At 34.5% G+C, this 13,601-nt stretch overlaps 2 protein-coding genes across 2 annotated transcripts in view; both read left to right on the top strand.

Annotated features, from left to right (window-relative positions):
* Nucleotides 1–13,601, top strand: part of LOC306646623 (zinc finger protein 610-like) — an 827,359-nt gene that overhangs the window by 82,652 nt on the left and 731,106 nt on the right. The window lies entirely within an intron of this gene.
* On the top strand, nucleotides 7,715–8,266 carry LOC306646068 (ras-related protein Rab-2B-like). The gene has a single exon (XM_079114481.1). It carries the CDS (start codon nucleotides 7,730–7,732, stop codon nucleotides 8,258–8,260), a length of 531 nt encoding a protein of 176 aa, XP_078970607.1. The 5' UTR covers nucleotides 7,715–7,729; the 3' UTR covers nucleotides 8,261–8,266.

Here is a 13,601-nt window from a genome sequence, read left to right as displayed (position 1 = left end):
CTAGCTAGCTATTGGTTCATCAGTCAGCTTGCAAGTATCCTTCTCCATTATTGGTCACCTCTTAGCCCAGCAGAATTCAACTGTTTAAGAATAGCTTTCCCACCATTTTTTCTCATGCTTTCTCTATTCTACTCACTTTCTTTCTCTCTCCTCCTCGCTTTTCACACTCTCTCTTGAATGCACCCTTTCTCTTTTTTCTCTCTTACCCTGCAGGGAGACACTCTGTTTGCTTAATAAACCCTCTTATGTCAATTCCCATGTCCGGCATGGTTCTTGAGTTCTTATAGTCTTAAAATGAGAAGAAATATAAGAATGGCAAAGAATTTGGAAATGAATTTTTAAAAAGGTTTGAAGAAAGTAAGTAATAAATTAAACAGCTATCACAGCTTTCAAATGTGTAAAGGTCCAAAATAAGACAAAATAGGAGATGTAACTTCTCTGCACAGGACTTGATACCAGAGTTATTTCCCTAACAATACATAATGGCCACCAGGGTACTCCCTCCAATTTACTCTCATTCCTTTCCCTTCCTCTTTTGCTCCAGTGCTCAACAGAGCAGAAGGGAAATTAACATAACTTGTAAAATCAAATAGATGTAAATTCTTGACTTTCAACTCCTATCTAATGATGTGACCTTGAAAGTCAGATTTTTAACTTCTTTGAGTCAGCCTGTTTGCACTGAAATGGGCAAAGGCATAAATGATACATTGCAAAGACTAGGCAAGTCTTAAGGCTTGGCAGACACTTATTTCTCCTTTATCATTGAGTCAGCTCCTTTCTCTCCAATCATCTGCTTTCAACAGATGCTCTGGCCTTCTTAAAACCCTATTACAGCCAGATGAGGTGGCATACACTTGTAATCTCAGCAGCTTGGGAGACTGAGACAGGAGACTGAGACAGTCTTTAGTTCAAAGCCAGCCTCAGAAAAAGCAAGGTGCTCAGCAACTCAGTGAGACCCTGGAGATGTATCAGCTCAGTGGTCAAAAGCCCCCGAGTACAATCCTCAGTACCCCCCACCAAAAAAAAAAAAAAAAAAAATCCTGATTACAACCAAGAATAATGAGATATTGTAGTGTATTGGGATTGCAGGTTAAATGTCTGCATCAAGAACACATTCACAAGCCAGGCACAGTGGTACACACCTATAAGTCCAGCCACTCAGGAAGCTGAGACAGGAGGATCACAAGATTGAGGCCAGCTTCAAAAAACTTAGCTTGGCACTAAGTAACTTAGCAAAATTATGTCCCAAAAAAAATAAAAAATAAAAAATAAGTAAAAAATAAAAAAAGGCCTGCAGATGTGGTTTGTGGTTAAATTCCCCTGGGTTAACACCTGGTACCAAAAAAAAAAAAAAAAAAAAAAATATATATATATATATATATACACACACACAAGTTTCTTTAAAATTCTAATTGAGAGATTCATAAGTGGTAGAGGATGATCTAGTCAAGTGGTTATCTGCCTTTTCTGCACTCAATTATCTTACTGAGTAAACAAGATTTAAAAAAACATGAAAAAAAATCAGTACCTACTCAACTTAGGACAACCTGGCATATATACCATTCTCTTTCATACATACAAATATGCTTTATATATTTATAAACCTGTATATATGTATGTATACATACATATACATAAACATATGGTAAATTCTATTATACAAATATTGTTTCAAAGCTGAAGTGACAACAAATTGCAGTTTTAATGGTTTTGGTACTGAAAATATTAAAGTATGAAATCAAAATATGAATAATTGTTCAGTTTAAAAAGTTATTTATTTATTTTCTACAGATACATTAGATTTGAGATGAATTTTAAAACTCAGGGAAGTAAAAAAAAATTATTCAGAAAGAACAGAAATATAAAAATAGAATATTTTTGAAAGAGAAAGCTCTAAAGACTAATGCCTCTCATTTAAAAGAAAACACAAAACCAGGAGTACTGAGAGTTCAAATCTACCCTGAGCAAAAAGTAAGGTGGTAAGCAACTCAGTGAGACCCGGTCTCTAAATAAAATACAAAATAGGGCTGGGGATGTGGCTCAGACCAACTACCCCTGAATCCAATTCTCAGCACAAAAAAAAAAAAAAAATTATATCATTGACTATTTCATTTCTTCTGTGTTGAATCTCATGTTACAGGACCAGAAAGCCAAGCTGTCCACTGTGACCAGTGAAATTATGAAAAACAATTAGTTATCTAATTGAAAAAGAAAAGAATATTAAAGAAAAAGAGGCCTGTTTAAGGAAGAATGAGTCTAATGCAATATGATAGAAGAATAGACTGGCAAATGACCAAGAGTCAACAATTAAATTAAAATAAATTGCTTATTTTGTGTAAAATGTGGTTGTATAAGATCTTTTCATAACTGATTTTGCTCTCAGTTATAAAAAATTTTTTCCAATTAAAATAAACTTATATGTTGTATTTTAAATTATCCATTGAGATATGCAAATAAATAACATTTTTTTAGGTGGTAATGAAATTACATATCTTATCCATTTCTAGATGCTTATTAATTCTGGGTAACATTTGGACCAAGAAAAGAGTTCACCTGTTCCCAATATCCCCATCATAAAATATTATTCAGATAAAAGTATGTTGTGAAATATTGTAGGACAAGAGAAACTATGTATTTTTAAGTATTATTAAACTTTAAAATACTAAAATTTAGCTCATTGACAGGCAATGTAGAAACTATTATTACCTCAAAATCATTAACATATAAAATGTTATTTTTTTCAAACTAGCACTGGTTTCTCATTCATCCTTAAAGTAAAAAGTACCATGTTATAGAGACAAAAAATTGTTATACATGCCAATGTGTCTTTACCCTAGGTTTTAAAGAGGATATTTCTAAGTTAAAAAGAAGAATGTAAAATACACAACTACAACACAGAATAATCCCCCCTGCAATAAAAACAGTAGCATATATTATAAACTGAAAACATTCAGCCAACTATGATAACTGTAGCACATTAAATAAATACATGAATAAAAAGTGAGGGGACCCTTCCTGGCACTTTTAAGGACATTATTCAAGGTTTTTCCCTACAAATCCAAAAAAACAAATTTGATCTGACAACAAAAACATGTTAATGAGATTTAAAATTATTCAAACCTCTATACATTTAGTGAACAGAAAAAGTGATTTAAAAAGTTGAGTTACAGTGCCCCAGGACTTTAACATAGCATTTCTGCAAAAAGAATCCACAGTGAAAAGAAAATGATACAGTGTTAATGAGGTGAAAATAACAGGACTAAGTACCTGGGAAGCATTGCAATTTTGTAGCATAGCTTGTCTTAGCCTCTAATTCTTTTGCTAAACACACACTCATCCAAATTCCAGGAACTAATGAATATTTTATCTTACATGGAAAAAGGAACTTTGCAAGTATAACTAATGTTAAGCAGTCTGTGATAGGATGGGCAACCTACATTTTCCAAGTAGGTCAATTAACTCACCTGGGTACTAAAAACATGTTTCCGGAGCTAAGTCACAGTGACAAAGTTGTCATCACTGAAACTGGGTAAGGGAAACTTAACATGATGACTTTCCAGTCATCACCATTACTGGCTTCTTTAAAGATGGAAAATGGGGACCACAGTTGAGGGACATGGTGTCCTCTAAAAATGGAAAAGACAAGGAAGCAGGCTCTCCCCTACAGCCTCAAGACAGGAATGCAACTATTCTGATGCCCTAACTGTGATCCCATGAGAACCATGTTGGACTTAAAACTACAAAATGGTAAGATAATCTACAGACTTTTTAAGGCTACTAAATTTATGGTAGCTTGTTATAAAAACAATAGAAAGCTAACACAAAGCCCCCTTTTTGAGCACAATTCCCTGCTTCTCTGCCAGATACAGTATGCCAAAACTAATGGAAAACTAAAAAAAAAAAATAGATAGGAAGTCAACCTAGAGTACTAAAGTCAATGATATGTCAAATTAACAAACTTTGGGATCATGAACCACAAGATTTCTGGGCTTCAATGGTTCTCTGCAGGCAAATTCCTCATCAATTCAGAAAAGATTAACATACACATGCATAGCATGTAAACTTCCAAGGCCATCTTCTATGGAAAGATTTGGGAGCTATAAGTTATATTCTGAGATAAATAGATTTCAATTGAATAGATCTGTCCTCCTTTTCAATTTTTGAAAGCCAGTAGGGAAATAGAAGTAATAACATTCATTCTCAACTACTAACTAAAGACATTTCTTGATAAGTTTCCTTTATTTGTTTAGGAATAAACATTCAGTAGAATCATATAAACTTTTTAATAAGTCAAAAAGGGTAAAATTTCAACAGTTTTTATAGTTCATCCAACTAATTCCTCTTAGCTTGCACGATACATATAGAAGAGGTTAAAAAAAAGCAATCTATTCCCCCAAAATTATCACTGCTCTGAAGCTTCTACCAATACTCTATGAAACAACGAAAACAAAAAAAAAATTAAGTCATCTCCCTTTCTGTAAACCCTGGGAAGAATTTAGCCTATAAGCTTTACTTGGCACTTCTATTTGCCTATTAATTAAAGGTTCCTAATGCCTTAATGCATTCCAGTTTCATAATTACATTAAGCCATCCATACCATGCTCACTAATCTTTGCAACTATAAATAACTACATAATAATAACAATTATTAAAAACTATCAATAAGGTTTTATAAGGAACTTAATAAGCTTTTCAAAATCACTCTGAAACCATCAGCTCAATGTTTTAGAATTAAATCACACCAGGAAAAGTGAAGCAAAAAATTGCAGATTTAAATCTCATAAAAGTACAAAAATTACAAGTGCTGAAAGAAAAAACAACCATGGAATAAGAAAACAGAAGAGGTGCCTAATACATGTTTCTATTTATTCATGTTAACAAATCTCTATCTTAAGAAGCTTAATAAAGCACTCAATAATATCTAAAAATGAAAGTAACAAGATATATAGGATAATCTACTATTACCTTCTAAAGTTAATGGAATGGACAAGTGTTAAATTAAGCTTCATAAGTGACTCTTTAAAAAGGTCAATTAGGGGAATAGTTTTGTGGTTTAGAAAGCTTACTTGGAAGCAGGGTTATAGCTAAACATAGGTCAAAAAGGTTGTTATGGGTTGGGGTGGCTCAGTGGTACAGCACTCGCCTACCATGTGAGAAGCACTGGGTTTGATTCTCAGGACCACATATAAAAAAATAAAAATAAAAGTCCATCAACAATCAAAAAAATATTAAATGTTGTTACACTGGGTATTGGCATAAAAAATACAAACCAATGAAACAAATAAACCCACATATCCGCAGCCAACTAACTTTTTTACTAAGATGAGAAGAAAGGTCTAGGGAAAATGACAGTTTCTTCATTAAATGGCATTTCATAATTGGGTTTTCACACACAGAAAAAAATTAAAGTAGGTCCCTATTACCCATCAGTTTAAAAAAATCAACTTTAAATGATTAAACTATAAAATTACTAGAATAAAACATAGGGGAAACACTTCAGGACACTGGAATAGGCAAGGAGTCTTGAAGAAGAAATCAAAAATACAGGAAACAGAATAAAAAGTAGACAAATGGGATTAAATCAAAGAAAAATATCTTCTGCACAGTTAAGAAAACAATCACCAAAGTGAAGAAACAACCAAAAGCATGGGAGAAAATATGTACAAATGGTACATTTGCAAAGAGGTTAATAACTAGAATATAAGAAACTTCAAAATCTCAATAGCAAAAAAGAAAAAGAAAAAACTACATACTTGATTTTATATTGGGCATTAGACCTAAATAGACATTTCACCAAAGAATACATACAAATGGCCAAAAAAATGCTCCACATCACTGATCATTACAAGTCAAAAGCACAATTAAGCATGTATAATTCACTTTAGTACAAATGGCTACTATCCAAAAGATAAATGCTGGCAAGAATGTGGAGAAAAGTAAACCCATGTGCAGTGTTGGTAGTAATGTAAATTGGTATGCCATTATAGAAAACAGTATGGAGTCCCTTTGAAAAATTTATAATAAAACTGCCAGGGGACTCAGCATTCCCCACTGCGTAAATATTCAAAGGAAATAAAATCAGTATATGGGAGAGATATTTGCATTCCCATGTTTACTGTAGCACTACTCACAGTAAATAAGAAAAGGAAACAACCTGAACATTCTTTTATCGATTCATAAGTATACAAAATGGAACACAACTCAGGTACAGAAACAGAATAAAATCCTGACATTTGTTACAACATGGATGGCACTGGAAATTATGTTAAATGAAAGAAGGTAGGCCCAGAAAGAAAGGTAATAAAAGATCTCACTCTTTAAAAAAGCTTACCTAAAATAGTTTACTTCACAGACTTTTTTTTAAAGTAATATTTATTACCAGAAGCTAAAGAAGAGGAGGACGGTAAGAGAGCAGAATGGGGAGAGGATAAACAGTGTACACAAAGTTATAATTAGGAGCAGTAAGTTATCCAGCATGATAGGGTGACCATAGATAAAAATGGAAGATACATTTCAAAACATTGGAAGATAATCACCATTCTAATCGGGGTGAGATGGAATACAAGCAACAATAGGTGTTGGGAGGATGTGGGGAAAAAGGTACACTCATACATTGCTGGTGGGGCTACAAATTAGTGCGGCCACTCTGGAAAGCAGTGTGGAGATTCCTTAGAAAGCTTGGAATGGACCTACCATTTGACCCAGCTATCCCACTCCTTGGCCTATACCCAAAGGACTTAAAATCGCATACTACAGAGATACAGCCACATCAATGTTCATAGCTGCTCAATTCACAATAGCCAGACTGTGGAATCAACCTAGATGACCTTCAGTTGAAGAATGGATAAAAAACTGTGATATATATATATATATAGTGATATATATATATATATCCATACACACACACACATATATATACAATATATGTATACATATATATACACAATGGAATATTACTCAGCTATAACAAAAAATAAAATTATGGCATTTGCAGGCAAATGGAAAAAAATTGGAGAATATTATGTTAAGTGAGATAAGCCAATCTCAAAAATCCAAAAGGCGAATGATCTCGCTGATAAGCGGATGATGGGAGGGGGAGGGGGGCAAGAATGGAGGAAGGATGGACTGTATAGAGGGAAAGAGAGGTGGGAGGGGTGGGGGGAAGGAAAAAAATAACAGAATGAGTAGGACATCATTACTCTATGTCAATGTATGAATATGCAAATGGTATGCTGTTACTCCATGTACAAACAGAAACAACATGTATCCCATTTTTTACAATAAAAATAAATTTTAAATAAATAAATAAATAAAATAAAAATAAAAGTAAATAAATAAATATAAAACATAATTAATTCCATCCCTTAAAAAATTGGAAAAAAGGGTTTTGAATGCTTTCTTTAGAAAGAAATCACAAATATTAGAACAGATAGACATTTATTGTGATTTAACCACTATATAATGGAATATATCAAAATACACATGGTTCCTACAAATGTGTACAATTTTGGTTTATGAATCACTATAAAATTAACCTAAATTATAAAAAAATATCTAAATACTTGAAGGTCAAGAACTGTGAAGTTGATATGCCCAGAGTCTAGCGGTTGTAAAGTTCTCCGACCGTGTGCTTGCTGGAATGTTCACCTTCTTAGGTGTGGGGAGGTCATGTCTCCTCCTGCAGTTTACAGACAAGCGGTTCCAGCCTGTCCATGACCTCACAATAGGTATGGAGTTTGGGGCCTGCATGGTAAACATTGATGGAAAACAAATCAAACTGCAAATCTGTGATACGGCTGGGCAAGAATCCTTTCATTCTATCACCAGTTCCTACTACAGGGGTGCAGCTGGAGCACTGCTGGTGTATGACATTAAAAGGCGTGAAACCTTCAACCACCTGACCTCATGGTTAGAGGATGCCCCCCTTCACTCTAGCTCCAACATGGTTATCATGCTGATTGGGAATAAAAGTGATCTAGACTCCCACAGGGATGTGAAGAGAGAGGAAGGAGAAGCCTTTGCTCGGGAGTATGGACTTATATTCATGGAAACTTCAGCCAAAACAGCCTGCAATGTTGAAGAGGTCTTCATTAACACAGCCAAAGAAATATATAGGAAGATCCAGCAGGGTTTATTTGATGTCCACAATGAGTCAAATGGCATCAAGATTGGGCCCCAACAGTCAATTTCAACATCACTGGGACCCAACACTTCCCAGCAGAACTGTCATGGCACAGGGTCGAACTCTGGCTGCTGCTGAACATCTGACCTGAACTCCTTGGGTTTTTTTTTTCCTTTTCTTCATGGAACAGCTTCAGATCAATAGGCTTAAAGAAAGAGGTCTTACTTGCTATGGCTGAGAGCAGCCTCTTCAAAGTGCGATATTTTGCTTTTCCACTTAAAGAACAGGGGAGAATTTGGCCCTTACTGACCTGTCCTTCTTTAGGGACATGAACATTCCCTATAGATTGGGGCTCTTTTCATCCTTGTTGTAATGTGTAAAATGTTAGGATCAAAGTTGATTGTCATCATAGTTCAAAAATAAAGCCATTTTATAAGCATATATAATATGCTTCCCACCAAGAATTAGTAGCAAGAGCCAAATATATTGTGCTTGAACACTTGAGGTGATCAGGATCTAGCTGGCTTTAGGATATTAGATCTGCTACATAGGAATTTCATTGTTTTTTTACTTCTTTGCTTTGGGGGGGTTCACTTGCCACTTTGAACAAGTCCTTGCAGAAGGCAGTTCCTTGTACTTCTCAAAGGAAGCTGAGTGCTTCTCTACTATTCCATTGCTGGTTTCTGTCCCTTACCAAACTTGAGAGAAGTGGATTTGGTCCTGGACCCGTGGCCACTTATCCTTACCTAAAGAAAACATTCATTCTCTATTCATTTTGTTTACAGATCAGATCTAACATTGCAGGGTCTTTCACTGAATGGGCCTCTACTGTTTCATCGCACTCACTTCTTAACTAGATGTATTTGGACTCTAATCAAGCTTATTTGCTTATTGAACATGGTATATTTATTCCTATTTCTGTACCTTTGCACATACCCTACTTCCTACTAACACTATACTTTAAACAAGTCCAACATTTTTTCTTTAGGAAGGCTTCAATGACTCTCCTAGGGACTTCTAAGCAATTATTGACATAGTACCCCTTAGCCTTCCTATGTTGGATATTCATATGTATATTTATATGTATGTATGTTATTTTGTAAATATATTTTATAGTAGTTTTATGTGTAGAATTTGTCTCCTCATGTAGGTTGTAAGCTCTGCAGAGCAGGATCCATGTCACTCCTTTACTTTTATAAACCACGTCCCTCACCACTTCTTCACAGGTGCCTAGTGCTACTCATGATGTGATTGTAGAATTTGACTGACATACTTAAAAACTTAAGCCTTATTTTAGACTTTAGAGGAAACAAAAAGCCTTAGAGTCATCTCTCTGTAATTCCTACTCTCTTCCATCTATTTACCCTGGGTTAATATTCTTTTCCTTTCCTGGCATTCTCTGGCTCATAGCCTCCATTCTGTGCAGCATTCAGTGAGGCTGCTTGCTACAAAGCATTCAGATAACTGGTTGCTTCTCCAGCCCTTCTCCTTTTCAGATCATATAATACTATCCTAGTGATATTTGCCTTTGCTTTTGCTCATCATATTTCCTTCTGGTTCAGTTGCTTTTCTCCTTGATATCTCACTTTCTTCCACAGCACTGAGGTCTCATGAATTTTTATAATTTTTTGTTGTTAAGGAATTGTTTCATTATTAAATTATGCATGTATCCAAGCTGCTCAAAAAAAAAAAAAAAAAACTGAAGTTAATTTCACATTGTGTAAACTTTCAGAGATGATAAAATATATCAATTGAAAATAAGATCTGAATTCTCAAAACTTAAAATATCTTCAGCAATATTCATTATATAGTTCTCACAGTGACCCCATGAGATGGGTATTATGTTCCCCATTGTATAGAAGAAAAAACTGTAGTTATAAACCCAGGGTTGCACACTTGCATGATGAACTCCACAGAGTCCCTCACTTCTCATGTACAGTCAACAGTACAGTGTTAGTATTTACAGCTCAAATACTTACAGAACTGAATAGAGATACAAAATGATGAAAGATGGTCTTAATAAAGAAAATTACAAACTTTTGAAGTCTTTTATACAAATTGAGGGATGAGGTGAACTGCTGTGAGGCAAGAGTAAGGTAGCAGGAGATAAGAGGAAAATTATTTTAAATCAAAGAGAAATACTTTACGTAAAACATAATGAGATTTCTTTTAATCATAGAAGCAGTTGCCCCAGGAGAAAGAATAATGACTTTTGACTCAGATCTGTATTCCATTCAGATTGACTGTTCTTTTTAACTGAACTTCACATGAACGTAACTTTCTTATACAAACTGCACCTACTGCTTGCCTTGATTCTTTCATAAAATTGTTTTAGGTAACAAATAAAGTAATATAACTGAAGTACATGTTTAACATCTATAATAATATACTATCAAGACTGTTCTCATATTATTGTTTAATGAGGGAGTTTCATGTTTTGTTCAGATATCATATATACTTTTATTAACAGATGCATTATACTACACTATTAAAGCAAGATTCAAAACTAGTTGGGTGGGAGCAAGAGAGGTGACATGGGCCTGTAGTCCCAGCTACTAGGAGACTGAGACAAGAGGATGAGTCTAGCAGTTCAAGACCAGCCTGAGCTACAAAGAAAGGCCTTAACAATTAGAAAAAAAAAAAAAAAAGAAAAGAAAAAATAAAAGGAATAATCTAATACTGAATCTGCCTTAAAATATTATTCTAAGGTGCATGAAATATCTCATGATAAATAATGTATCGTTCCCTTGAATCACCAAAAGAAAAGCCACATACATTTCAGTAGGCAGCAGTGAAGCCCAGCACCCTAACAGTCACCTTTCCTTCACCAGTGTACAAATCAGAAAGGCTGACATGTAATCCGTAACCTTTCTTGAAGACTCCATTGTCAGTCAGAAAATTAGAAACCTTTTCAGGAGAGATTTTTAAACCCATAAAATAAAATATAAAAGACTTTCACAAAAGTAAATTATACTCAAATGCAACTATCAACAGTGTTCAGGATTCTGCACATCTGTCAGTGAAGGTAAGGAGATATGCAGTGTCAAAGTGTTGTAACCACTTGCTCACTGCCATGGGTAGCCTGAGCCTAATCAGAAGAGTTGTAACCAATTGTGACATCATATTATGTGATAAAGAAGCACTGAAAAAACAGACCAAAAAACCACCAAGTATCTTATTCTTAACTTTTGTAAATTATCAACATGGATTACATGAAAAACTATTCAATTTTCCCAAAAGGCTGAAATACTTCAATATTGTGAATGCATCAGTGTTAATTTTGAGTTGGGAGAGGTAACATAACCAGTTACCATTATGTCTTAGAACTAAGAAATGTGCTTTTTAATGTAGTTATTGAAATGCAAATTTTTTAAAAAGGAAGAAAAAAAAGTACTGAGCAATAGCTTTCAAAAGAACAATACATACATAATGCATGAAGATATCCTAATCATATCTCCTTCAGGAAAAGACTTTCTATTCCATGGCAAGGAGTGTATTTAGCTGACAGTCTCCAAAATCTCTGTTACCTTTAGCATTTAAGATCAGACCAAACTCTTCCTGGATAACACCCTGCTAATGACTGGGCATGGTATAGGTAATAAAGACTGGCCATAAGATTCTGATAACAGTCTCCTCATGGTTGGGTTTACCTAGAACTTGTCACATTTTACCATTATCTAAGGTTCTCCCTGTCTAGTCTTGCTTTGTCATCTTTGACCTTTTAATTGTGATACCCACTCCCTTTCCCATTTACCAAAAAAAAAAAAAAAAAAAGGACTGGGGATGTAGCTCAGTGACTGAATTTCACAGAGATCTAAATTTTATCCACAAAATTCAAATTAAGAACTCAAAACTAAATTATGTCTAAGTTTGAAATAGCCATTCTTTTAAGAGCCAGAGGGGACAAAATCACCCAGCTTACTGAAACAGAGTGACATTCAATCACCTCAAAACCTAACATGCATTTTATCAACTTGTATTTCTAAAATCCAAATTGTTATTTTATACTGAAAGTTTTTTTCTGTTATAAAAGGATTTGCTGTACTATTTAATACCTATTTCCTATAGGACATATAACACTAGTAGACGTCCACTGCAACTACTTGTGAGTGCCCTAGAGTACCGCACCCTCATCCCATGCTCCAAGTAGGCATTAACTGTTCCAAGTCAAATAATATGGGGGGAAAGTGAAAGGAAGGAGTACATTCAGAAGAATGAGTCACATGTATTCTTTCAAGTGAGTAATAAGGCACACTAATTTTAAGTGGAAATCCTGAGTGATAAACCATGAGATGAGGCAGACCAGGCAAAGAACAACTGCCTGGCAGAGAGAAGTGTACTTCAAGCAATCACAGGCCACAAGAGGTGCCCTAGTTAAATGGGGAAGAGAAATCCTGAGAAAAAGTTGTGCAGTAACAATGGAAGGCAACAATTTAAAAATTTGCTCATGCTTGATAGCTACAGGCACACCACGGAAAATTGCTATCTGAATTAAAATACCAAGGTAAATTTTTATGAAAGAGGAAACATTTCCCAATCCACCTCTAGAGAAGTGACTCCAATCAAATCCACTACAATAATATTATTACTTGTTGCCAGGGAAGAAGAAAAAGGAGGGAAAAAAAGAGAAAAATCTGTTTATTCGCACATACGTCCAAGACACACATGATCAAATCTACCCATTTGCCAGCATCTACTCAGTCCAGGAAATGTATCTGTATTCGTAAACTCTAAATTTTTTTATTATACATCATAAATATGCTATACAACTAAGCATATAAATGAAGTGTTTTGTAGCCTCTGGCATTTGAAAGTCTACTGGGGCTTCAGGCTAAACAAACTCACTTGTTTTAGTCTCTTAGGACTCTAATTTTATGAGGGTTAAATAATAACTTTCATTCCATCAGCAATGCAACAAACAACACACTGTACCTGCTTATCAGTGGATACTTTCTAATGGTGGAACAAGGTACTTTAAATGCATCTCATAATTTATTTATGTCTTCAGTTTTTTAGTCACAGACAAGAGCCAAGTGATACATTTCTAGACAATACTTAGTTGTCCATTTTCTTCATCTCCATTCTTTCCAAATTACTATTCCTCAAATGTTGCTCAGAAAACTTTAGGAGGTGTAAGATGCATGGCATTCACTTTGGCATTATTCCTTTATTGCCAATGCATTCCCCAAAACCTTATTTCTCAGTTATAAATTATACTGCTCATCTTATTTTAGGCTTAGTGAGGTGGCTTAGGACTTTTCAAACAACTATGTGTAAAAAAGAAACAGATTGTGTTTCAAATACAAAATGACATCTTTAACACACTGGGATAAACTGGTTTGCCACTTGCTACCCCTATACTTTGTCCATTAAACTATAATGTCAGAAATCTAAGCTTAATTTTTTTAAGTGCGTAAACTCTTAACTGTTTCCATATGTCATAACTACTCAGTTAAGAAATTATTTATAAACCACTTTA

This window comes from Sciurus vulgaris (assembly GCF_902686455.1).
Source record: "Sciurus vulgaris genome assembly, chromosome: 16".
Lineage (NCBI taxonomy): Eukaryota > Metazoa > Chordata > Mammalia > Rodentia > Sciuridae > Sciurus > Sciurus vulgaris.
This window is presented reverse-complemented; position numbering and strand designations above follow the sequence as displayed.

Bases quoted from the DNA above. Each gene is read 5' to 3' on its own strand.
- LOC306646068 (XM_079114481.1), top strand. From the start codon at position 7,730: ATGGAGTTTGGGGCCTGCATGGTAAACATTGATGGAAAACAAATCAAA.